A 27374-nucleotide genomic window follows, 5' to 3' on the forward strand; every position below is an offset into this window, starting at 1 on the left:
GTGGGGGCGCGCGTGGCGTCGCCGTGGTCTTTTCCCTTCTCGCCAGATCCCTAATATTGCCGCCCTCCCCTGCCTTCGTCTGTTTTTTTTTGGGATTGCGTGTGTGCGCGTTGCAAACAAAGAGCCAGACACACGCCGCGGAGAGGAGAGAGCAGCGGAGCCGCACAGACAAGAGTGGAGGGCGGGCGGGCGAGCCGGAGGAGAGGGAGAGAAGATCTCCTTGGATCGAGTATGGCGGATCGCAGCCTCGAGAGCCTCTCTCTGCCGCTGGAGGTGAGAGCCCGGCTGGCTGAACTGGAGCTGGAACTGTCGGAAGGTAAGGCGATCTGGGGAGCTGGGGGGGGCGCCCGACCAATAAATCCAATCTCTTCTTCTTTCTCATGCCTCCTCATCCTTTTTCCTAAGCTGTTCCTCTGTCTGTTTCCTACTGTACACACTCTTTTTGACCACCTTAGCTTTCCAACCTTCTGGGAGCTCTTCCCAGTCCTCTTTCTGTCCCATTAGCCTGCTCTTGCCCCAGAATCTGTGTAATGTTTTAATCCAACTTTGTGGGGGGAAATTGGGAAAATTGACTGCAGATACTCTGTGGTATTTGTTTTCCGAGTAGGTAGAATGTTTATGAGTGTTCCGTGCCATCAGTTATTGCCATCAGTCAGAGTGAGGCTCGACTGCCAAAAAGCACAACACACATTTCTGGTGCCATTAGTATAAATTCTATTTTGTAATTTAACTGGGGGGGGGGGGGGGGGGGGGCGCCCGCCCCCCCCTTTCCCCTCCCCCCAGAAAATCAGGATGATGGCATCAGGGATTGTCGGGGATCTCTCCGGCACCAGAGAGCTGGGAGGAGCTGGGTGGAGAGAGCACATCCATCCCTTTGGGGAGTCGTGCGCTGCTTCCACGAAGGGGGCTAATCGTGGGGGAGGAGGAAGAGGAGGCGGGGTGGGGTGCGCAAGGTTAGGGGTGTGTGTGTGTGAATGGAGGAGGGGGGGGTGTTGCAACCAGCGACATCTAAAACGAAGGTCTCCGGGAGGTGGATTTGTCCCCCCTCTGCAGTGTGCTTCCCAGCTGGGCTTGCCATCCCTTGTGTGTAGCATCTTGCAATTGTTTCCTGTGGGTGTCACTTGCTCCTAGCTTTATATATATATATATGTGACAGAGCCTCAGAAATGGTCTGGGCTTGTGTGTCTGTGTGGGGGTTGTTGGGGTTTTTTTGGAGCGGGAGGGAGCCCCCGGTGAGACACCCCCGTTCCCCTCTGTTCTCCCCTCGGTGGAGGAAAATCACGTTGCTGCATAGATTTGCCTATTGTTTAGTTTGTCAGGAAACTGGTTGTTAAATTTCGCCTTTCCGGGGATGGGCGGGTGTGTGTGTGTGTTGCACATTGATTCTTGATGGCGCCTGTTGTCTCGATCCCTAGTGCCGTGGGGGGGGGCTGTGTAAATATATAGGCTGAACCCTGAAGGTGATGAATTCGATCTCCCCCCTTCCCTTCCTTCCTCGGCTATTCTTCTTGCTGTGGTGCTAAGTGGAGACGGGAGAAGGGGCGGTTGGCAGGAGAGCGGCCCTTCCAGGGCTGCTGGCATTATTACAGAAGACGGAAAAATCTTGAGGGCTGGGCTCGGGAGGGCTCCCATCCTGCCAAGGAAACACAGTTTTACTTAGGGGGGGGACACCCACGAAAGAACCAAACAAATCCCAGCCTCTCCAGTCTCTCTTGGTGCAGTTACTGTTTGAAGACAACCCTTTGACACAATACAAAGCCTGTGCATGAGATTCACACTCTCGAATCAAGTTTCAGAGAGGAATTAGCAACCTGAGGTTAATGGTGCTCCTACCTGCTCCTGGAAAAGCAGCCGTCTTTGGCTTTAAAGCTTGGGGCTCTTGTTTTATTGAAGAGGGTGTCATTTTGTGGGTTTGGTCCGCTATGCTGGTTAGAGAAGTTTTCACTCTACAGAGAGCATTTATGCCATTTCCCCGACATTTTATTCTTATGCGGAGAACAAACTGAAGGGGGGTGGGTAACCTTGCAATGTGGGACGCTGATGCATTTAGTCTGTATTCTATGTATGGCAGAACCTCTCTTTTGCTGCTTTCATTTACGTGTCCAGCGGCGGCTTGTTTTAAATAAGATTTGATGTTTCCATTTCCTGTCCATATTTCTCTGCCGCAGCAGCCGGGAGTCGGCTCTTGAAGTGCCTGGGAAAGGAATGCGGATAACTCTTGGCTGAGGGGTCTTGTGTTTCTGGAAGAAGCTGAATGTCCCTTTCCCTTTGGGAAGGTTATTCAAATAACATTTGACAGACAAAGGGCAGAAAACAACAACAACCCCCCTGTATGCTCCAAATTAAGGTGCTGGGGTACTTCAGTACGCAGGCAACGATCTTATTCTCTCTCCCCCCCCCTTCTCAGCATTTTTTGTAACGGTTTTGCGAGGGCTTCTAGCCAGAAAGTAAAATGCACTCATGCCAGTTCCATCAGCAGGGAGGAGCTTCTGTTGACATTGTGTTTTTCTTTTAACACTTTGGAGGAGGGGAGGAAGGACTAAGCTGTCGGGAATGGCTCAGCCATGCCTTTGTGGACTGTTCCTTAACCAGGACCACAAAACCGTTACCTGTACTAAGGGTTAAAGCAGTATTGACTTAGCTAAGCTTTTCAGCACCATGCACCTTCGTGTGCGTGCGCACATTGATTCTTTTCAGCACATCGATTTGCTCTTTTCTAAGTTAACAGGGAGAGGCAAGCAAAATTGCTACAGTATGCTGGATGTACCACTGTATACATGGAAGAGTTTGTATGTGTCTGCGCACGCACATGAAGGTGCATGGTGCATATAAAAGGCAGTTACCACGAGTACAAAATTTTAGCGTACTTATAACTTCACTGACTTGTACATGCAGTATGAAATGTTTCCAAAATAATAAAACTGCAGAATGAAATTCTGTGGCAAACCCCCGCCCCCCCGCCCGCCCATGGCCCATGCATTGAGCTCCGTCCAATATGTGTTGAGGAAGTGGGATGTGGTTAGCAATTTAGACACACCAATGGATCCAATTAATCCCTGCTGAAAGTATTTATTTTGTAAAAGGTTTATCTGAAATTATTTTTAGTTCACTGATAATTTTTTTTCTCTTGTTATGTAAAATCGCTCCACTATTTTCAGAGGGGGAAATCATTTTTGTGCAGCTTCTTTTGTGCAGAATGGCTAAGAAATTTAAGAATCCGGTATTGTTTTTTAAGAGAATCAGAAAAACTGCCACACCTGAAAATAACAGTGTAATCCTGACCATGTTTACTCAGAAATAAACTCCAATCAGTTCAGTTTCAGTTCTGAAACTGTCTTCAGTGACCTGGTATCTTGTGCACATTTCCTCAGAAGTAAGCCCAATGGATTTACTTCTGAGTAAACATGCATAAGATCAGTCTGCAAGGCTGCAATCCTATACATGCTTTTTGGAGTTAAAACTCACCAAACAAGGTGGAACCTCCTTTCAAGTATGCATAGTTTAGGCTGTTAGTATCTTAATTTTCAACATAATCAAATTTAATGAACATTTCATGTACCTTCGAAATGTCTAGTTACGTTACACACATTGCAGCACAGTTTGACTTGTAATGTGTCTCAAAGTTGACTCGTTCTTGCATCTCACATTTGGAAAGCATATTGAGTGACTTTCTAAGATTGCAAATGTTCTCTGCCCGTTATAGGAGAATTTAAATTGGTTTCATATTTTGTTAATGTATGCATAAGCTCTGATACGCCAGAGTGTCTGTGTAAAGGTCTCGCTTCAAGAAGACTGAGAGCTTCCCAATTGATTCAGATGATACCATGTGTGGGAACAGATGCAATGCTTATATAGGGTACTCAGCTTTCCAGTTGAAGCACCTGACCAATTAAAAGTTGTTTCTGAGAAACTAAAGCTTATTTTGCCGGCTCGGTTCCAACGTTAGGGTATTGTCTTAATCAGACTGGTTTCAGTTCATCTTTTTATGAGTTAGTGTGACAACTATTGTCCCCACTCTGGGACAGAATCCTTATATATGGAATTGCAAATGCTCATGTTGGCATTATGAGGGTGACCACAAGCATATTTAATAAAGGTAAAGGTTCCCTTGCTCGAAAGCCAGTCGAATCCGACTCTAGGGTTGCGGTGCTCATCTCCGTTTCAAAGCCGAAGAGCCAGCGCTGTCCGAAGACGTTTCCGTGGTCATGTGGCCGGCATGACTAAACACCAAGGCGCACGGAATGCTGTTACCTTCCCACCGAAGTGGTACCTATTTATCTACTTGCAATTTCTTGCTTTCGAACTGCTAGGTTGGCAGGAGCTGGAACCAGAGACGGGAGCTCACCCTGTCTTGCGGCACCCGGGTCTTGAACCGCTGAACTACTGACCTTCCACAGTCTGCAGTTCAGCGTCTTAACCACTTGAGCCACCGCAACCCAGAAGTAAATCCCATGGAGTTCACCAGAAATCCCTAATAAATGTGCTCAGGGTTGCTGCATAAACTTAACTATAAGAGCATGCTTGGTTGTCCTCTTAGACCTCTGGATGTTCCTGTGGTGACAGTGGTTGGGAGTTGTACTTCCTTAGGCTGGCTCACTTAGCTGGAGAAGACCAATACAGTTGGAGTAACCCATGCCTCAGAAGCTAAGCAAGGTCTGCCTTGGTTAGTACTTGGGTGGGAGACCACCAGATGTCCAGGGTTGCTATGCAGAAGTAGGCAATGGCGAACCACCAGAGTTTGTCTCTTGCCCTGAAAACTCTGTGCCATCGTCCTGGGTGCCAGTTAGTTTCTCTGGCCCAATTAATACCAGCATTCTAAACTGTAAAGCCATCAACAGCCTGGGCCCAACATACCAAAGAAATCTACTCTCAACTGAGCTGACTCACGCATCCAGATTTCCCTTGGAGGCATTTCTCCGTGTCCTTGGCTGTCAGAATAACTAAATGGGACAGGGCTTTCTAAACAGACTGTGGAACTCCCTCTGGAGGGAATTTTGTCTTGCTTTTTCCATTCTGGCGTTTTGGTGGTGCTTTTTGATGGCTAGATCAACACAGTTTGTTGCTACAGTTTTTCGTTTTCTTTGACCTTCAGTTCATCCATGTGGGTTTACTTTTTATGTCCTGCAGAATGTTGTCTTTTTGTTTTATTTTTAACTGGTAGTGTCTGTTTCAATTGATGGTTAGTCACCTTGGAGGTCTTATAAAATGGAAATGGAATATGGTCTTTTTTTAAATACATGCCATTTCAAGAATGAAGGACTCTTAGGATTGTGTAGGGCGAGGGGGGGAGTGTGATAATTTCTTGCATTGTTTGACCTGGCTTTATGCAGCTCTGCATCCAGTCAATAGAAACAGCAAGGGTTGGATCTACAGCCCAGTGAAAGCAAAATACTTGTTTTTGAGTCAGCTGAACTCGTTGGAATTGCCTAGAACCCAGTCAGATGAAAACGTAGACATGATTGGGTTTAACTGGACTATGTATTGCCTACACAAGAGAGAAAACAAGCTCTGCCACTTCACATACATGCCAGATATTATACTTGCACAATGTATGCAAATAAGAGTATTGTGTAGTGTATTTTTGGGATTGTGCCTGAACAAAGTTTGACTGTGGAATGATGTTCAGAATTGTTTGTTGCATGCTAGAGTGTCCACCCAGAGCCAGAGTGAACTTTCACTGAGATGTTGCGGCTCCTGTATGCATCTTTGGGCTTATTATAGACAGCACTCTTGCATCAAACCCATGGGCCTAAATAATGGCGGTAGCCTTGGAAAAGTCACATTGCACTACAAACATACAGGATGTTCCAGATTGAATGAGGCATTCCTTCAGGGGCAGATTGGGTGGGTGGATGGGGAAACGGTCTTGGAAAAGGGCTCTAACTCTGCCCCTGGTTACTCCCAAGCAGGAGGGTGGGCTAGATGGGCCCCTCCCACGAATGAGGCATACCTTCAGGGGCAGATTGGGTGGGTGGGGAAACGGTCCTGGAAAAGGGCTCTGTCTCTAACTCTGCCCCTGGTTACTCCCAACCAGGAGGGTGGGCTAGATGGGCCCCTCCCATCCCTCAGCAAGGCCAAACTGGGCAGGTGTGTCCCTTGCCATGGTGAGCCCTCCTTCCTCTCACTCTGGCTTATGCCAGCCCCTCTCTTTGAGCTGGGATGGCCCAGATGTGGGGGGTGGGCCATGGTTTGGAGTGGCTGTCGCATGGGGGTGGCCCCTGGCCATCAGCCCATTGGGGTTTTTCCCGGTGGCCTTAAAATGGCTAGTATTTGCAATTCAGGTTGGGAAATTCCTGGAGATTTGGGGTGTGTGTGTATGGGGTCTGAAGAGGGCAAGGTTGGAGGAGGGGAGGTACCTCAGTGTTCATCCTCCTAAGCAGCCTTTCCCCCCCAAGGGAACTGATCTGTGTCATGTGGAGATCAATTGTAATTCCAGAAGAAGAGTAGGTTTTTATACCCTGCTTTTCTTAGCTTTAAGGAGCTGCCTTTCCCTTCCTCACCCCACACCAGATACCTTGTGAGGTAGGTGAGGCCGAGAGAGTCCTGAGAGAACTGGGTCTGGCCCCAGGTCATCCAGCAGGCTTCCTGTGGAGGAGTGGGGAATCAAACCGGGTCCTCCAGATTGGAGTCCACTGCTCTTAAGGACTACAGCAGACTGGCTCTCCAGAGATTCCAGGAGACCCCCCCCCAGGCCCTGCCTGGAGTCTGGCAACCCTGTCAATGGTCAGTCTGACACTGTGCTCTTTAGAGCTCAAGGAAGCTTCTGTGGCATTTGATGGAACCAGCTTTGGTAGTTCTCTGGTGATTGCTGTTGTTCCAGGGACCTGTGTAATTTAACCATTGGAGGAAGAAGAAGAAGAGAAGAGTTTGGATTTATACCCCGCCCTTCACTACCCAAAGGTGTCTCAGAGCGGCTTACAAACTCCTTTCCCTTCCCCTCCCCACAACAGACACCCTGTGAGGTAGGTGGGGCTGAGAGAGCTCTTGACAGAAACTGCTCTTTTTCAAGAACAGCTCTTGTCAGAACTATGGCTTGCCCAAGGTCATCCACCCAGGTGCAAGTGGAGGAGTGGGGAATCAAACCCGGTTCTCCCAGATTAGAGTCCACGCACTTAACCACTGCACCAAACTGGCTCCATGAAAGAGTTCATCCTAGTATTTTCTTGCCCCTGTCCAGGACTCTTTGGGATGGGGCACTGTAAAGAGAGGCCTGGTTTCAACTGCCATTTCAGCCGTAAGCTCACATGGGTAGCTGTGGGGCCAGGTCATTCCACTCAGTGAAGATTCCTCCTCTGTAAAATAAAAAAAATAGTAAATTCATTTTGAAAAATTACCAAATGAGGGTGAACAGAAACTTTGTATAGCACTATATGTCAGTAAGATGAACAGTCTGTTGTTAAGATCTGCTCCTCAAATGGTCTGAGAGGCGCATGATGCTGTTGTGTTGTTAGTGCTCAGTAGGTCTTGGCATGGATGAAGGGACTGACCAGAAGTTTTTCTAAAGGAAGAACAAGATAGGTGTGTGGTAAACAGTACATACATTCTTCTGCTGTATGGAAGTAGGCCCAGGTTTTTCACGAGTTGAGAGGGAGAGAGAGAGACAGACCAAATGGCAGAGTTTTTAAGCCGGTTGATAATGCTTTTTGAAAAATGCCCTAGGGAAGGAATTTGAGCTAGATGTTTTCTGATTCTGTTACTTCCCCTTAATATACGCTGGAGACTGAACTGCATCAAGGCAAGGGCTCCCAGAGCTTAGCGGGCATCCTATCCCTGGCCCCCAGTGTGTAAGCCAACCTAATCTCTCAGAGAAGGTGAAAATGTGTTGTGCGCTCTAACTGACACTTCTCTCCAGGTAAGCCACGAGGCGAGGCTTAATTTTTATGACGCCGCTGTAAACTTCACTGGAGGTGTTTCTGCCTCTATTTTGAGAAGAGGAGAGATGTGTGAAGGCATCACTTTTAAAGTGGCAGCCGGGTGATCTAGGAAAAGTGAGATCATGCAATTACATTACATGGAACTAAGTCCCATTGATTTCCGTAGGGCTTAATTTCTGAGAACAATTATGCAGAAAGGGCAGAAGTGAGGAATCTGCTCAACTGTTGTAAAAAATAACCTACAGGCCAGATAGTTTGCATATTATGCTTCCACAAAAAACATGCTTTGCTTAACATTTGCAAATATGCTATAGACGCCTGTAGAGTGACACTGGTCCATTGACTTAAGAGGTATCGTTTAAACAAAATGTCTAAAACAAGACTGACTCAAAGAACACAATAGTTCTGTCTATATTCTGGCCACCCCTGATCTCAGATGTGCAACTGAATAGAGATAAATGTTCCTAAGATTTACAACCATGAGAGCTAGAGACTTAAAACAGATTTGAAAGAACCACTTTGGGGTAAAGGGGACATAAAGCCCAGTGGCCATGGTTTCCTCTCCTCTTTTAACATTTGCCAGTGAGAATTGTACATCCTTGTAATTTCCTTAATGCTCCCTTAAGTCTGCAGCAGCTTCCACCAATTAAACCGGGACTCTTGTGTGGCTGAGTCTTTGTGTTCTGATGCTCTTGACTATTCCACGCTAGTTGCTCTTTCAGTTTTTATGAGTCTCTTGTTTTCTAGCCTTGAGGGTGTATGTTACTGGATTCATCATCTGGCTTTCTGGGATATCTTGCAGACAATGATACGAATGCCTGATGTAATGCCTATTTGGGATTTTTACAAGTGTGTTTATAGAGAGTATCAAAAGTGCAAGATCTCGTTTTTCTTAAACCCGAATTACAACCGAAAGACCTCTATGAAACTCAAGCTGTCTGATCCAGCATGTGGTTATTTGGAAGTTAGTCATACTGTGAATTCACTGGGGTTTACTCCCAAGTAAGTATACTCAGGATTGTAGCTGAAAGCTTGCATGTTCCAGTATACCAGCCTGAGTTAGACTTATAAAAGATATCTGTTACCTTCACTACATTTTTTTTAGGACTGAGGTAGCACATATCCCCTTCTCAAATGCTCCTTTTCCTTCTAGGTTTAGGGTGTATGAGATTGCATTAGTTCAGTCTGCATAAAAGTTAATTAGAAAGTAAACTTTCAGTTGCTTTGAACATTTTCAGTATTTAAATTATCATGACAATCCTTAAGGAATTAATCCAGGTGTTACATTGGGGAGAAGCGTCAGTATCAGAGAAGTATCCAAGTATATGCAATGTCCATATCCTCTGTGTTTAAAAGAGAGTCAAAAGTACATTGACACTCCTGATAACTTCCTCTACAAAGGCAGAAGCTGTGAGAAAAGCCATATTGAATTTGAAGCAATACTACAGCTGAGGTCAAATTCATCCTACCTTGTCCCTAATAGACTATTCTTCAGGCCAGACAGGTACCGTAAGGGAAAACAACCCCCAACATTATGTAAGCCATTTAATTTTGACAGTTAAGTACATTTGCTTGAGCATTCAGCATCTTTTTGATCGAACACCAGGGTTTCCTTCCAGTGGAGCCTACCTGCTCTGAAGCTTGTGGCTCTCACTATGTAATTTGTGCATGTGTGCATCAGTGCTAATTTCATTTATGTAAGGCCCTTTTTTCTGTATCTTGCCTCTTGGAAAAATTCTAGGTAAAAGCTCACAAAACTTTCATGAAATATGACGAAACGTATAAAATCCACAATAGCAATTTGAATTATCAAGTGCTCAGCGTTAAAATTTCATCGTTAAAAAAACCCCAAACCTCAACAACCCAGAAGTAACTGCAAGGGGGGTGGGGATCATCTTGAGATCAGCAGATGAACCTGTTGATATAAACATCTATTGCCGGAGGCCTAGGAATTTAACAAAAGGTGCTGTGAAAATATTAATAAAGATGTGGAATAGATGGCAAATACAGTTAGTGAGGGAATTCCGTAGGAGGATCCGGCCTCCTCTCCCCTATTTGCAACAGCAGGTGACTAGTTTTCATTGTTGAGACCAATGCTCCCTCTAAGCTGTGGAGTCTTGTGTGCAAAAATTCTACTTTGGGAGCTGCTGGCATTAAAGTTGTGAGCAAGCAATTTGGCTACTGCATAAATCAGTTTGCTCTGGAGCCCTCCTTCCTGAGCGAAGACAAAAATGTGTGAGCCGGAGGCTAAAAAACTGTGAGCTAGCTCACACTAACTCAGATTAGAGGGAACACTGGTTGAGACCAAGGAGAAATATCAGTCATTCAGTATATTATGATATCAGACTTTCTAATAGGGCCCCAGCACGGGGGGGGGGGGGTACTAGGGGGGAAAAAGAGCTGGGTTCCAATCTCCATCTTTTCCCCAGCACGGGGGGGGGGGTACTAGGGAGGAAAATGAGCTGGGTTCCAATCTCCATCTTTTCCAGTAGCACTGTTCTACATGCAGATCTTTATAGATGTCTGTTATTATGGTGATGCCTCTGTATCCAATATACTTCGGGTGCAACATGAGCTAGCTGCAGCCTAGCCTATAAACTTCCCCTTAAGATATACTCTGCTTCCTAAGCAGCTTTCTGGGAAAGCACATTCTGTCGGAATGTTCCATTTAAATCACTGAGATTCGCAACCTAGTACTTAGCGGGACATGAATTCCCCAGTGAATTCAGGGAACTGAAATGTGACATTAGGTGAACAAAAAATTGAACTGTCTGGCACTGCCAGTTAAAGCAGGCCAATTCTTGTGCTTGCCAAGTCTTTGCATGCATGGGTTCCATAGTGTGAGTGAGTATCAGCATGCTAACCAGGCCAATAGCTAGGATTTTTTTCTGGGACGGGGGGCTTTTAAATTTTTAAGGGGGCTTAAACCAAAGCAGGGCGCTGTGGTGGCTCAGAGGTTAAAACGCCAAACTGCAAACTGGAAGTGCTGCGTGATGGATTGAGCTCCCATCTCTGACCCCAACTCCTGCCAACCTAGCAGTTCGAAAGCAAGAAATTGCAAGTAGATAAATAGGTACCGCTTCGGTGGGAAGGTAACAGCGTTCTGTGCACCTTGGCATCTAGTCATGCCGGCCACATGACCACGGAGATGTCTTCGGACAGTGCTGGCTCTTTAGCTTGGAAATGGAGATAAGCACCGCCCCCTAGAGTCGGATTTGACTGGCTTTCGAGCAAGGGAAACCTTTAAACCAAAGCAACCGGTGTGTGGGGGTGCGTATGCAAAAAGAACGGCTCTTGGAGGTAGCTCCCGACAGTAGCTTTCCTACTGTAGCTCTATCCCCCCCAGCCCCCATCAGCAAAAAGAATAGCTTAGCACTTAACCCCCCAACCCCCACCGTTCATATCTGTACTTCCCCAAACATCCCCGAGGTGTGAATTTGCAGCATCGGAACAGCCTAGGACTAGAGGGTGGAGCAACAGGCCAACTGGCTCGTCGTGGGTGAGGCTGGGCATGGCACGGCAGTGCCGGCGCGTGCAGCTTAACAAAACCTTTTTTAAAAGGGTCCTCATGACTTCTGTTGGTCATTGGCTTGAGGGCAGAGTGACCAGCTGGCTGGCTCATCATGGGCAAGGCTGGGCTCGGCGCAAGTTGGGGAGGGCAGAGGGCGAACCTGGAAAGGTCAACTGTGGCGCGGCTCTCGGGTCTGTTTGTGGCACGGGAGTGTGTCCCTTTAAAAACTGTTTAAATGTTTTTTAAAAGGTTTTTTTGGGGGGTGAAAATCTTGTGGGGCTGTGCTTTTAAGACAGGGGCGGAGCCCCCAAAAGGCCCCGGCGTAGCTACAGGCCGGGTGCTAATATGGGATGTGTAGCAACTGAGGTTGCAGCTCTGGGTTGGAAAGTTCCTGGAGACTTGCGGGTGAAGCCTGAGGAGTGCAGGGTTTGGGGAGGGGTCTCAGTGGGGGGTATAACCTGCCTTGAACCACGAGGAAAGGCAAGGTATACATGCTAATTAATAAAGCTAATACAATAAATAAAATACAGTGCCACAGACGTCACCCTCCAAAGCAGCCATTTTCTCCAGGGGACTCCATCTCGGACATCTGGAGGTCACTTGTAATCAATGCTCCCTCTAAGCTGTGGAGTCCTGTGAGCAAAAATTCTGGCATTAAAGTTGTGAGCGAGCGATCTGGCTGTGGCATCAATTAGGTTGCTCTGGAGCCCTCCTTCCTGAGTGAAGGCAGAAATGTGTGAGCCGGAGGCTAAGAAACTGTGAGCTAGCCCCCCCTAACTCAGCTTGGAGGGAACACTGGTTGTAATTCCAGGAGACCTGCAGGCCCCACCTGGAGGTTGGCAAGCCTAGTAGCAGCGGAAGGAAAGCAAGATGACAAACGCCTACAAATAAGTTCTTGTTGCACATCTAGTATTGCATTTAAATTGGGTGTTTATTCCTAGCAGCTATGCTTACGGCAGCAGTCTTCGGGACATAACCGTGTGTCGAAGCCCTGTTGATATGAAGCCGTGGCTAACGCATTCTCTCGATTGCTCTCCGAAGTGTTTGCAGACACACAGCTGTATATTTTAACAACGTTTTGAATGCGTAGTCAGTTCTCTGTTCGTCTGACGATTTTTTGAATTACATCCCTCATCCTCTCCGTAGAGATTAATTTGTTTTTGTGTATATTGGCTCAGGGGTTGGGTCCATGTTGTAGATTGGTTTTTGGCAATTCTCTCCCCCCCTTCGCCCTTCCCTTTCCCCCTCTTCTTGTGTTCATTACATGTCCAAATACAGCCCTTTTCCTTAGGGGAGGAAGGTCTTCCTTCACTAGAATAACCGCTGTCAGCAAAAATGAGAGCGCTTTCACTAATATGGCTGGCCAGCTTTCTCGTGCACATAAAAAAAGAGGCCAACTCCGCATGTCTGGATATGCTGACTAGTTAATGTCAGAGGGCCTTTGGTTGAAGCCGCTTGCCAACGGAAATCTCTACCAGAGGGATGCTTTAAGTGTTGGAACGATAAACAAAGCGATCAAACTTTCCACAACTGTATGATCTTAAGGAGACAAGCGAACCTCTTTCTGGAGTTGTGACTACACTATGGTTTTCCAGGATGTTCCGCAGGGTCTTTGCCGTCTCTCTTTGCGATATGTGGAGGCAGGCGGTGGGCAGTTTGCTCTCCTACTCTCTGCTTAGAGAGGGGCTGGCAGGTGCGATCTGCAGCAGTTCTCTTTGTGCCTTCCAGTCTGGAGTGGGAATGAGAGAGGGAGAGAGCTGTGCGCTTTGCCCTTCCCTCTGAACAGTAGACTTCCCAGCTGTCACTAGCCTTGAGCTTCTGAGACATTTTTAGTTGCTCTGTGCTGTTACTTTTTTAAAAAAAAACTTGAATGGGCAAGCAGGTATCATTCGAACACTCTCAGAAGTAATAAACAGATGCAAAGGATTACAGATGATCCTGCCAGCGGGATGAAATCGGAGGATACCTGGTCGCCACAGGGTTGCTTCCAGTGTTTCTGTTCATGCACAGGAATCGGGTTTTAGAGCCATAGAAGCAGCATCATTTGTGAGTGGCGTTTTTGAGCAGAGATGTTGTAACATATGTGCGGTTAGTGCCAGAGCGCCATATATATGTCAGGTTGTTGCTGAGTTATGGCGACCCCATAGGGTTTTCGGATGTTCAGAGATGGTAGAGAAAGAGGTACTTTTCTCCCTTTCTCACAATACAAGAACTCGTGGGCACTCCATGAAACTGCTGAGCGGTCGGGTTCGAACGGATAAGAGGAAGTACTTCTTCACCCAAAGAGTGATTAACACTTGGAATTCACTGCCAGAGGAAGTGGTGGGTGCTACAAGCATGGACGGCTTCAAAAGGGAATTAGATAAGCATATGGAGCAGAGGTCCATCAGTGGCTATTAGCCACAAGGTATAGATAGGGGCTCTGGGGCAAGTGATGCTCTGTCATCTTGGTGCTTGGGGGAGGGGTCAACAGTGGGAGGGCTTCTAGTGTCCTGGCCGCACTGGTGGACCTCCTGACGGCACCTGGTATTTCTGGCCACTGTGTGACACAGAGTGTTGGGCTGGATGGGCCTTTGGCCTGATCCAACATTGGCGTCTCTTATGTTCTTATGGTTTGCCTGCCTCTTGTGTAGTAGCCCTGGACTTCCTTGATGGTTCTCCCTTCCAAGTACTAACCAGGGCCAACCCTGCTTAGCTTCTGAGAGCTGATGAGATCAGGCTAGCCTGGGCTATCCAGGTCAGGACCAGATCGTTACCAGGATGTTTATTCAGGTGGCAGCATAAGACAGGGCTCTTGTGCTTTTTATTTTTTTTAATTTTTCTTGTGAGTATTTGTGTGTGTGTGTGTGTGTGTGTGTGCCTGGAAGTCATGGTTGACTTCTTGCAACCCCTAATGGGGATTGGACATTCCAGAGAGGTGGCTTACGATCTCCTGCTTCTGCATCCTAGCCCTGGTATTCCTTGGAGGTCTGCCTTCCAAGTACTTGCCAGGTTTGGCCCTGCTTAGCTTCTAAGCTCTGGCGAGATTGGGCTTGCCTGGGCTATCCAGGTCAGGGCTCTTGTGCATTTTCTGGGCCAGTAGATTTGAATAAAGTGCACAGGTGTCACTAAGGGACACTGGGTGTATGTGGTGCTCACAGAACAGGTTCGGAAATTATACATGGCATGAAGTGAGCAGTTCCTTACCAATGCGAGTGACCTGTGGTTGGCCCCAGGTGTTACTCAAAGGGGTGTGGCTAAGCAGCCTGGAATTCAGGGTCATCCCTGCCCAGAGGCAGAGTGGTGAGGCCATCTCAGATGGTTGACTTTGGATGCCGGAGAGTCAGTTCTTCAGTGACTACTCAAACTTCTACAGCTGGGAAGAGAGCAGAGCCCTTTTTTTCCTTGCTGAAGGTAGCAACATGTTCTAGAGCAGCATTGCTACAGTTCTGTGTCCAGATATGCACAGATATTTCTGGCTGAGAACATTTGTCCTGGTTCATCAGCGTTTGGAGGCCTTTGTCAACAAGCTAATGTAGAAGGATACTAAAGTCCATTTTATATGGCTCTGGGGAAGCTGTTTGAAATTCAAGATATGTGGAGGTAGCTTTGTGTAGTGATATAATAATTATTGTATGGCACAGTGTGTGTGTGTTATAGCCAGGCGATCCTAAGATTGTCTGGCAGCCTGAAGTTCTAGCTCTTTTTTAGCATTATGCACCACTAGGTGGCGAGCTAGACATTTTTTGAGAGAGCTCTGAAAGAGCCGTGACCGACTCAAGGTCACCCAGCTGGGCTTCAAGTGGAAGACAGCGGAATCGAACCTGGTTCTCCAGATTCCAGTCCATCGCCCTTAACCACTACACCACACTGGCTCTCTGCATAGTGGTAATTTATTTGTATGAAGTGGCTCCAGATGGCTCAGGTCTATAGATGTTCACTTTGGCTACTCACCATGGTGACTAAGTTGTACCTTCATGTTTAGAGGCAGTGTCTAAGTACTGGTGCTTGGAGGCAACATCAAGGAAGGCCTTGGCCTGACACCCTCTCAGGCAAGTGCTTGGCCACTGTGTCAAACAGTGTGCTGGACGAGATGGACCGCTGGTCTGATCCAGCAAGGCTCTTCTGATGTTCCTACTAACATGACTAGCCACTAAGTCAGCTGTCCTAAGGGCACTTTCCTGGGGGTGAGGCCCACTGAATGATGTGGCACTCACTGCCAGGTAGACCTGTTTAGGATTATTTCCTGACAATGCAATCCTAAACAGAGTTACAGCCATCTAAGTCCCTTGAGGTCAATGGATTGCACTGGATTAACCACAGCTGTCTCCCTGTGGTTGTGCTTCAATGGCTGATGGATCCAGTTACCCAAGATTTGCTTTAGTAGCTGAAGTAAAAGCTCTCTTGCGGGTGTCAGTGGGTTACCCCCTGTCACATTCTGTCCCATTATTGCGCACCATGGAGCTCAGGAGTGTTTCCACGGGTTGCTCCCCCATTTTATGCTTTACAACAGTCCTGTGATGTAGGTTAGGTTGAAAGAGATTAACTGGTCCGAGGTCACTCTGTGAGCTTCATGACTAATTGGCGATCTGAACTGCAGTCCCTCCTCAGAACATGCCGGGCCTCTTGCGATGCTCCATTAAGCATGTCTGAATTAGTTGCAGTGTTTCAGTGGCAAGGCAGAAACAACCTGTAATCAGTTCATTTGTCCTCCTCCCCATCCAGTTCTTGTTGTTCACATTCTACCATTATGATACCGTAACGTGCAGCAGGCACTCCATTCCCTAATACAATAATTTCATTTTGCTTCAGCATTCAAAGAATAAAATGAGATTTGTATTCAAGCGCGATAGCCTGCAGTCCAGTTAAACCAAAGTACACTATGATTCAAGACCGTTTTGTCCTGTTGAAATCTCTGGGATTAAATCAGTTCAAGTGCGCGTAATTCTTTCAATTTCACTGGGTTGCTCACGTTTTTTCCTTACGAGCTGTATACTAGTTTGCATTAAAAATGAGATTCTATATTTAGATGTGTATGTAAATTAAGGCATTCACTTTCAAATACCCCTCCTCTTTCAGGGGGAGAAGACGATGAATCTTCCCTTGAGAAAATAAATATATAAATATATTTAATTTTGGAAATCACTCCTTGATTCACAGCCGCAATATTTTTGTAGCAAGCCAGCTAGGCTTGTGGAGTGGGTCTGGAACGATAAATGTTTCTCCAAAGGAACATCAATAGAGCCCTTCGGGTTGCCAGAGAGCAGCACACTTGTGTGCGCCCGCATAAGAATGAGCCTCCTGAACAGGCAGTATTTCTTCTGGGCTGATAAATGCACCAGCTCTATTCATATTTTTGGGTAGAGGCTTTTTGTACAAAAACATGAAGCAAGATGCATTTTTTTAACAGGATAAATATTACTACTGTAATTCTGCGGAAACTGTCAGGCGTGGTGTCTCGTACCACGATGATAACTTACTCGCGCCTCTGTAAGTTATCATCGTGGTACGAGACACCTTGACACACTCCCAGGCAGCGTTCCCTCTAAGCTGAGTTAGTGTGAGCTAATTCAGTTTTTTAGCCTCTGGCTCACACATTTTTGTCTCAGCTCAGGAAGGATGGGTCCAGAGCAAACTAATTTATGCAGCCAAATCACCTGCTCACAACTTTAATGCTAGTAACTCACAAAGTAGAATTTTTGCTCACAGGACTCCATAGCTTAGAGGGAGCATGGCTCCCAAGCCTTGTGTAATCATGCCTCCCTTGTGTTGGTGCCGAGCCAGATGTCACCATCAGAATTCGGACCCTGATTGCCTCCCCTCTCCCACACCCCTTATAAAGCTGTAACAGGATTCATTTACAGCCAGCTCTGTGGAATAGCCTGGCCCTCTGCATTTTTGCTGGGAAATAAGCCCAGTAAAAGTATCAGACCCGTTGCTCGAGCAGTAATTGTATCTGGCACAGAATTGGAACATGTATTTCTGTTCTAAAGCCCCCTAGCGTTTGTAATTGCAGCATAGAAACCTAGGAGCGTGTAGTACAGGGGTCCCCAAACTTTTTTGAGCCTGTGGGCACATTTGGAATTCTGACATTGTGTTTTAACACTCTTAAAGAATAAGATGCAGGCCTCTAAGCTAAGATTAATATATATATATATGTAGCTCATTATGTTTTGCTGTTACAAAGTGGCATGATAAATGTATATCCACCATTGTTATTAATAGTTCCAGATTAGACATTCTGCTGTACAAATGTTACTTTTATCCCGACAATGCAAGGAAAAAAACTGAGAAAAGGATGCTAAATAGCAAATATAACAATTTATAAAAATGCAAATCAGTAATTTGTGTTGTTGTTCAGTCGCACAGTCGAGTCCGACTCTTCGCGACCCCGTGGACCAGTTTACGCCAGTAATTACAAAGACTCTGCCTTATTCACCTGTTATTATGCCTTATTCACCTGTTACAATTTGATATATTGTTTAGCTGCTTAGTTTTGTATTATAATTACCAGGAACTTTTTCATGTTACACTATAATTATTGAGTTACAATTTTTATAAATTGTTATTTAGCATTCTTTTCTCAGCTTTTTCCCTTGCATTTTTGGTTTCAGCTGGGAAGTCTCCTTGTATATTTCTGGATACTTTTATCCCAACTGCAATGAAGTTCTCCACACCTCATTGTTTGTAGATCTCTGTTCCCTATTTTTAAAAAGCAGTTATTTCACAGCTCTAGCTTTCTTGCTGAAATCCTGAATTTTCAGTCTATAGAGATTAAACGGACAGATGGGTCCTTCCAGCAAAATAGTGGAAGCCATATTGGAGCCAAAGATGGCTTCTCCCAGACTCAACAGTTCTTGGTTGTCTCTCTTGCACATCAATAAAATGCAGCCTAGAAACAAACCGTAGTTAGGCCTGGTCTGCCCAACCAAATTCAGTTCAGCTGCTCATGCCTATAAGCAGTTCCTTGTTTGTGCAGGTTGGTAAGAGGAACCTTTCCTCTGCTCCAGTTAAAACAAAAAAAGAATGAAAGTATTTGTGTTAAGGAGGCAGTTGCAGGTTCCGGACTGGAGTGAATATTTTAGAGGGGAGGAACCTCATAACGTCGTGCTCTAATCATCCTCTTTCCAGGTTTTCCCTGTCCTTGGTACACTTATTTCCCAAACCTGCTTTCCTCCAGTCTTTCAGGAAAGAATGCAATCCGGAGCACATTAGCATGCCATCTAGACAGGAATTTCTAGTGGTTCTCCTTGCATTGGCACCATTTTCCTTCCATCAGACCTGCATGGCTGCCATTTGTCACCACTGTTGCTGCTGGAGGGCTTTAAACAAACAAACATAGTGCTATAGCACTGACTGATCGGAAAAGAAAAATCTGCATTGCCGCATGGCAGGAAAAGAAGAAGAGGAGGTTGGATATATATCCTACCCTTCACCCGGAGTCTCAGAGCGGCTTACAAACTCCTTTCCCTTCCCCTCCCCACAACAGACATCCTTGTGAGGTAGGTGGGGCTGAGAGAGCTCTGAGAGAAACTGCTCTTTCAAGGGCAGCTCTGACAGAACTATGGTTTGCCCAAGGTCATCCAGCAGGTGCAAGTTGAGGCGTGGGGAATCAAACCCGGTTCTCCCAGATTAGAGTCTGCGCTCCTAACCACTACACCAAAAGGCAGCCATGACAGGTTGACGGCAGGGAAGGCATGGAGATTTCCACCACGTGGAAGCACCTGCGTAAAGAGAATCACAACTGTCCCAAGGCTGATTGCCACAGGTAAGTTGTATCAGCTGATTTCAGCCCAGCACAGTTCTCTCCGCTGAGATGTATGTGTCTGAGTCTCCTGCTCACATGAACACATGAAGCTGCCTTGTACCGAATCAGATTCTTGGTCCATCAAAGCCAGTGTTGTTTGCTCAGACAGGCAGTGGCTCTCCGGGAGCTTAGACAGAGCTCTTTCACATCACTTACTACCACGTCCTTTTAACTGGAGACGCCAGGGATTGAACCTTGGACCTTCAGCCATGCCAAGCAGACCGAGCCACAGCCCCTCTCTGCTCTTCAGCTGTGCTCGATTTTAATCAAATCTGGGTTTAGTCTCAGGGCCCAGGGTACGACTTTCTTACTCCAAGCTGACATCTGGTTCCTTTAGACAGATGCATCTTAGGATCCCTTACGCTGCTGCAGTGTTGCTACTTTCAGGTTTCACACAACTAAGAGTTGTACTTCTGCGCTGCAGCTGAAGGGATCTGGAATCTCTGCTGACCTACAGTGGCTGTCCACTGTCCACATTCACCTGCTGCCTGATGCTTTGCACTGGAATTGCCAGGGACTGAACTTAGGACCTTCTGCGTGTAAAGCAGATACTCTGCCACTGAGCCACAGCCCCGCCCCAGTTCAGTTTTGGCTTTCCCACTAAGTAGTTTACATCCTATGGCTAATATGTGGGATTAGTAGAACAAGTTTCAGGGAAGAGTGGAAGGAAGCTGTAGGCAGAAGTTGAGGATTCCTTACTCTGATAGCTTTGGCGCTTACGTTCCACACTCATTTGTGTACACAGGGAGGGTCTATAGGCAAATGGTTCTTTGTCCCTTCTGGTAGGCCTTTCTTTAGCTGTGCTGTCTCAGAGAGACACCGGTCTCATCCTTCCACCTGTCTCTCGGAGAGCCTCTAGCTTAATAATAAGGGCCACACCCACCAGTTGTTTCCTATGCAGACTTTCTCTGGCTTTCTTTTACCTAGCAAGAACCTCTCCCACCCCACACACACCAGTTTGCTTTTGTTCCCCCCCCCCAAAAAAACCCCCTTTTTGGATCCTTCCCAGCTCTTCTTTGCTCTGCACCTGGCTGGGGCCCAGCTCATGCTGATTGCCTATTAGGCTTTTCAGCTGTGTTGGCCTCATCTTGCAGCCAGGCACTCCCTGGCTGGGAATTAACCGATTACTCACCAGTCCAGAGTGTAGAAATGCTCTCTTGCTTATAATAGGGCTGGCCACTTCCTGTGGCTTTAAGGGTCAAGTGCGAACTGGAGAAGTGAGCCCTGACTCAGGAAAGCTCTTGTGCTGGACTTCTCTTTTATTATGCTCATGCAAAAGCCTTTAGAAAATCACAAGAGAGCCGGTTTGATCTAGTGGTTAGGAGCCTGGACTCTAATCTGGGAGAACCGGGTTCGATTCCCCACTCTTCCATATGCAGCTGCTGGTGTGACCTTGGGTCAGTCATGAGTTCTCTCACAGCCATTCTCTCAAGGTTTGTTCTTGAGAGAGATCTCTCAGCCCCACCTACCTCTCAGGGTGTCTGTTGTGGGGAGGGGAAGGGATTGTAAGCCACTCTGAGACTCCTTCGGGTAGTGAAGGATGGGGTATAAATCCAATCTCCTCTTCTTCTTCATATCTCCAGTCTCCCAGCTTCTCATTTGGGGGAAAAAGAATGGTAACTGACCTAACAGGACAGGACTAGCAGGTCCAGATCCTTACAGGGGTCTTGCACTTGGACTGGGTAGGAGGAGAATTTATTTAGCTGCAGCAAAGGAAAGGCACACCTGTGAAATTTTCCTTTCTATGCAAATCTCCCCCCCCCCCCCGCCGCCCCCCCCTGGAAGTGCGCATATGCACAGGGCAATGCCTCATCATTTTGTTTTGATTCTCTGTGTGCTCTGCAGCGGCGGGCTCACTTATACAGCGTAGCTCTTGGCCTTGCAGTATTTCACAACTAGACAGAATTGCGCCAAAACAAAAAAAAGGGATCAAATAACTCCATTGTTTAAACTCCAGCAGTGTGAAGCTTTGCCTATTATGCCAATATCTTTTCTGGGTGTTTTTGCAACTATTTGGGGCTCAGGGGCATTGTGGATCCCCGGGTGGCCCCCTGGGATAAAATAGTAGTAATGAGATGACAAAACTCCTGATCGGTTGCATAAATTACAATTAAGCTTAAGCAAGAATTCCATTGCCCCCCAAAGAGCTGCTTTCTCAACTTTAACTGAATGCATTTAAAACGAAGACTAAGCTGCATGTAAGTGGTTTGTGACGTCTGTCCAGAGTAAAGCAGCTATAGTGTCCAGTTCTCCCCCCCCCTCGTTTCTGTTCCCCTTTCTCCAAGTGGGACAGGGCAGTCCGAAACTGAAAATAACAATGATTGCTTCCCTCGTTCTTAACACTTTATAGATCATAATCTGTAAATCTGTGGGCACGCGGAATGAGTATGCACAGTAATTCAAGCCCATAGACAGGTTTTACAATTATGTATGTATGTATACGTGTGTGTATGTATGTAATTCTATATATCAGCCACCCTTCCCTGCGAGCAGGGCTCAGGGCAGCTTGACGTCAGAAATAAATATAACCTAATTGAATTAAAACAACATTAAAATACTTAAAAACAGTAAAAAAACAACAACAGCACTAACTCCAAGATGGCGGTAATTTCCACCAGCCCCCTGGGTGGAGGGGGGATCTTCAGGAATAAAAAGGGAAGGTTGGAGTATGAGAGTGGCAGACCGTTACTGTCCTCAACCGAATGCCTGGCGGAACATCTCTGCCTTACAAGCCCTACGGAAAGATAGTAAATCCCATGGGGCATGGATGTTCTCTGGGAGAGAGTTCCACTCTCAAAAGGCCAGCATTGGCAGTGCTGGGGCGGTGGGACTAGGGGTGGCTTCGGAGAGCTGTAAGGTAGAAGGATCCTCACCCAGAGATGGTGCCTCTGCCTGTAAAATCTCCCGGAGGAAGGGTGGGAAAAGGTTGCACTTCCCTTCCCTCCACCCCCCGCTGCTCCACTCTTGTTGCTTGGCCTTCTCTCACTTGGCGTCACAAGTAAGATTCTAATTTTGCTGCTCACACAGGTGGGAAAGGAGAAAAAGGTAAAGGGTCCCAGCAAAGCAGGAAATGGCACACAACATGGTACATTAGAATTCTAAAAGGGGGAGGCACCATCTTTAGGTAAGGAGTCAGGTGGAATCAGAGGAGCTGCAAGGGTGTAGTGGTTTGGTGTAGTGGTTAAGTGCGCGGACTGTAATCTGGGAGAACCAGGTTTGATTCCCCACTTGCAGCTGCTGGATGACCTTGGGCAAGCCATAGTTCTCTCAGAGCTGTTCTTGAAAAAAAAACAGTTTCTGTCAGAGCTCTCTCAGCCCCACCTACCTCACAGGGTGTCTGTTGTGGGGGGGGGGGAAGGGGGTTGTAAGCCGCTTCTTGTTCTTGTTCTTCTTGTTGTTGGTGGTGCATTAGAATTCTGAAAGGGGGAGACACCATCTTTAGGTAAGGAGTCAGGTGGAATCGGAGGAGCTGCAATGGTGTAGTGGTTTGGTGTAGTGGTTAAGTGCGCGGACTCTAATCTGGGAGAACCGGGTTTGATTCCGCACTCCTCCACTTGCAGCTGCTGGATGACCTTGGGCAAGCCATTGTTCTCTCAGAGCTGTTCTTGAAAAAAAAACCAGTTTGTGTCAGAGCTCTCTCAGCCCCACCTACCTCACAGGGTGTCTGTTGTGGGGAGGGGAAGGGAAAGGAGTTTGTAAGCTGCTCTGAGACTCCTTCGGGTAGTGAAGGGCGGGGTATAAAATCCAATCTCTTCTCTTCTTCTCTCTTTTCTACTAGAACATTGTTGCAGTCCTTCATGAACCCCTTAGCTTGGCCCCAGGGTGTGATTGGAGAGCGAACAACAGAGCAGCCTTGCTGAAGCCACGGGTCTGGATCTGGCCTTTTCCGGACCTAGGGGGAGGAGGCATGATAAGGGTGTCTTTCTCTGTCTCCCCCCATAATATTAGCTCTCAGGGGCTTCCAGGGAAATGGATGGGCATTAGATTTAGGACACACACAAGAAAGTAAGTCCACACACAAGGCATCATTAAGTTATGGAACTTAACTGCCTCAAGGTGTAGTGATGGGCACTAACTTAGACCGCTTGGGATTTCAAGGCAGGACAGGAGACGTACAGAGGGGGTTGCCATTGTCCGCTTCCATGTAGCAACCTTGGACTTCCTTCATGGTCTCCCATTCAAGTGCTAAGCAAGGCCAAGCCTACTTAACGCCTGAGACCTGACTAGCCTGGGCCATCCATATTGCTTTAAAAAAGGATTAACTGGCAAATAGGTCCACCATAGGCCATGGCTGCAATCTGTGATGGCAAAATGGGGTGGGGCGTCTTAGGCTCCAGAGGGCAGGATGCCTCTAAACACCAGTTGCATTCTGCATTCAGCAGATCCAGCAGCTTCCTCTAGACAAATGTGACTTGCTCGGACTGTACTCCTAAAAAAGAAGTTTGCTTCATGACTTTCCGCATGGCATCTGTTTGCATTGTTGAAGTATAAGACCAAGATTATGAACTCTATCTTCAGATCTTCTTTGAATATTCATGAAAGCACCTGTTATATGAGTGGTGAAAAATGCTCTCGTGCCTTCTGCCAGTTTATCAAGGTGAAAGGGGAGGGAGAGGGAAGCAAGACCATTTGTCAATTTAAGTATTTTAAATCTGGAGCTCTGCCTCATCTGCATAATAGCCTAATACGGAAGAAAGATACCATTAGTTTTACTAGTGCTATATTTGCGAGATTGCCTGCAATTGAATTGCAATGCAGGTATTGAGTTAAGATTTGGAGAAGCCTTGTTTTGCATAATGTTACAGCATTTCAAAGGAGCTTTGGATATCTAGTTGGGATGACACTAATGCTTGATTGCAGCAGGTCTACCGTAGGGTATGGATCCCTACTTTGTCTGTGGTAGGGTTACCAAGTGGCCTGGAGGTAAATGTCCTCTCCTGTTGGTGGAAGGTGGTGTCAAGTCACAGCCAATTTAGGGCAACTCCATAGGGTTTTCAAGGCAAGGGATGAAAGGAGGTGGTTTGCCATTGCCTGTCTCTGCATCACAACCCTGTACTTCCTTGGTGGTCTCCCATCAAAAATACTAACTCAAGCTGACCTTGCTTAGCTTTTGAGATTTGAGGAGATTGGTTTATCCTGTACAGTGGACCAAAGCTGAGAGAAAGTGACTGGCCCATGGTCTGCCAGTAAGCTTTGTAGCAGGATGGGGATCTGAACCAGGGTTTCTCCATTCATGGTTGGATGCTCTAAGCACTGCACACATTGTTGCATTTCTCCTGAATTTGGCGTTCCCGAGGATTCAGAATAGCGGTCCAAATTGCCCCAGGTGAGAAGGTTCCAGTCAGCAGCATCTGATGTAGCCTGTCTTCAAGCACTGTAAACAGCCCTATAAGGACACTGAATTGTTTATATCGCATCACTGACCCAGGAAGTCTCCTTTGTTTTGCAGACCAATCCTGAATTTGGCGTTCCCGAGGATTCAGCATAGCGGTCCAAATTGCCCCAGGCGAGAAGGTTCCAATCAGCAGCATCTGATGTAGCTGTCTTCAAGCACTGTAAAACAGCCCTATGAGGACACTGAATTGTTTACATCGCATCACTGAGCCAGGAAGTCTCCTTTGTTTTGCAGACCACCTTTGTTTAATCTTTGCAGCGCTAATGGTAGACTTTGGTGGGACTGTTTGGCTGCTGAAAGGTGCTCTAAGCTTTTTAGACGGTAAGTTGTCCTGAGGGGAAGTCAATGGGTAATTGATATGAATAGCTGGGGTAATTAGTTGTTCAATGTAGGAAGAAACGGTTTATGCCTAACAAATAATGGGAAGAAAGACTGTCTATGTATATGCTGTATCGGAAGTTTTAAAAGGTTTTCTGTTTTCCTAGATGTTGGTTGATTCACGAGAAAAGGCTTTTGCAGAGTGTTTTTAAAATCCATTTACGTTTTGGCAAGCCAGTTAGGGAAAAAACTCCTGTAGTGCTTCAGGTGGGTAGCCATGTTGCTCTGCGGAAGAAGAGCAAGATTTGAATCCAGCAGTACCTTAAGAGACCAAAAAGATTTCCTGTGTATAAGCTAGGGTTGCCATCCCCCCGATGGTGGCGGGTACTCCCCCACTTTCAGAGGCCCTGCCCCCGAACAGCCCCAGCACACCCGACATGCACGGCGCAATGACATCATCCAGAGGGGACATCATCATGCCAGGGATATTCTAGCATTTGGCTAAAAACTTCATGGTGACCATAGAGTTTTTGGGCAAATGCTAGAGTATTTCCTGCACGACGTGCCTGGCATGATGATGTCACTTCCGGGTGATGTCATTGCAGCACGCGCACTTTGTGTACAAGCCAGAAGATCTAGGAACTCGGTCTGGAGGCCCCTGCCGGCAGCCAGGTCAGACCTGGCAACCCTAATATAAACTTCTGAGAGTCAAAACTCCCTTTGTCAGATGGTTTGCAATCCTGTCATTCATAGAAGTAGATCAGGATGGGTAGCCATGTTAGTCTTCAGCAGTAGAAAAGAGCCAAGAGTCCAGTAGCACCCAAAAGACTAACAACGTTTGTGGCAAGTGAGTCACTGCTCACTCATTCAGAGACAGCTAGAATGTGAGTCCATCTGCCCCTTATATCTTGGGAGTGATTGCAGATGCTGAAGTCTGGATTCATAGAAGTGATATTTTGCATGAGTTTTCATAACCATGGTCTGCCTGAAATGTAATGTCTGAATGGTGGTTATTTGTGTGTAAAGCTTGGTTTTGAAATTTGATTCCTGTTCCTTTATGCAGTTAGAGGGTGATCAGTAGCAAGTGCTCACGGCTGAGGTGAACTTTGTGCTAATCCTCTGCAGGTGAAGATTTAAGGGGGAGGGCACGGGAGATCAACATATTTTATATAGATTAGTTGTAAAATCTAATTTTAGGAACATATATGTCTTTAACAAATAATATTTATGGAATTTAATTCCTGAGATGGAGCTCCTTCGGACCAGTAGATAAATATTAAAGACTCTTGATTATATAGAAATTAATATCTTCTGCATACCTGACTCATTATTCCTCCAGTAGTATATATGGTACATTGCAGAGTAACCTAGGAAATAAGACAGGCCAATGGGCTCCCTAAGGAACTTTCATTTTGACAGCATGGGGGAGACAACAGAAGAAGGGAGAGAGAAAAAATGGGAAAATAACAAAAGAGCGCATAAAGGGGAAGGGAGAAGCAGAACAATGAGTACTATTTTGAACTGTGTTGGGTCTCTTTAATTCCCAGCTATGCCTCTTGTGTTCGCTTCATTCTTTCTCAGAGCTGCCAGTCTCAGATCCTGTTTTTTAAAGATGGAATTGAACAGTAACCGGTGCTGGCCTTTTCTTGTGCCCATGCTGTGCAGAGAATGAAAGTCTATTGGTATATCAAAGCAGGCATATATAAGATCCAGTGCGAATTCAGGAGAGTATGTAAACACAAGCCTTTGAAGTCTCTACCATAGGCAGTTGGTGCCGTGTCAAAGGCTGTCTGGGAAACATAGAATAGCCAATGAATTGCATTACTTGGTTGCTTGTGGTTAAACAAAACTTGTGCACCCTTAACATTATTGCAGTTCTCCATTGGGTCTGAAAAACGTAATTGTTCACTGTCGGTACTGGTAGTAAATTGGGCATGCCCTGCTCTGTGTGCAGTTGGTGCTGGTTAATTTGGAATTGGTTAACCGCACGTGGGTACTAGGATGCAAGTCCCACGTGGGTCTTCAGTGAGGATGATTCCAAGGTCAGTCTGCATGGGATTGCGGCCCAATGCTCTTGAGTCTTTGGTGTGCGTTACCATTATGTTTCAACCACAGGGCTAAACGAGGCTGAAAGGCTGGCCACGAATCCTCAGGCCAAATAAAAGTTCCTGGTGAACCTGTTGTGACAATCTGTTCCCTGAGATTGTTCATAAAGCTGTGATTTGTAGCTGGAGCCTCTCCAGAATCAAAAGAAGTTGTTTTCTGATTTCAGGCTACGGAAGTCTTTTGGGAAATCTTTAGACATGTCACCCATTGAGAGTATTATGTCATTAAGGGAAACATACTGTTTCTTATTCTTCTGTATTCCCTCCCATTTAGATCCATTGGTATTCATTCATTAACCAAGTGTCATTATTGGAGTGTCCAAAATCATCTGTCGTGCAGAAGTTTTCTGAGTGGTAAGGAGAACACTTAGGGATGACTAATCTT

The 27374-nt window shown here is 46.4% G+C and overlaps 1 protein-coding gene across 1 annotated transcript in view; it reads left to right on the forward strand.

Moving 5' to 3' along the window:
- The first annotated feature begins 231 nt into the window (after positions 1–231).
- LOC107120489 (disco-interacting protein 2 homolog C-like) overlaps positions 232–27374 on the forward strand; it is a 352819-nt gene continuing 325676 nt past the window's right edge. The window contains exon 1 of the mRNA XM_015423200.1: positions 232–316. Within this exon, the coding sequence (XP_015278686.1) occupies positions 232–316 (85 nt within the window). The remainder of the gene's footprint in view (positions 317–27374) is intronic.

Source organism: Gekko japonicus, unplaced genomic scaffold (assembly GCF_001447785.1).
Source record: "Gekko japonicus isolate JY-2015 unplaced genomic scaffold, Gekko_japonicus_V1.1 scaffold839, whole genome shotgun sequence".
Taxonomy (NCBI): Eukaryota; Metazoa; Chordata; class Lepidosauria; order Squamata; family Gekkonidae; genus Gekko; species Gekko japonicus.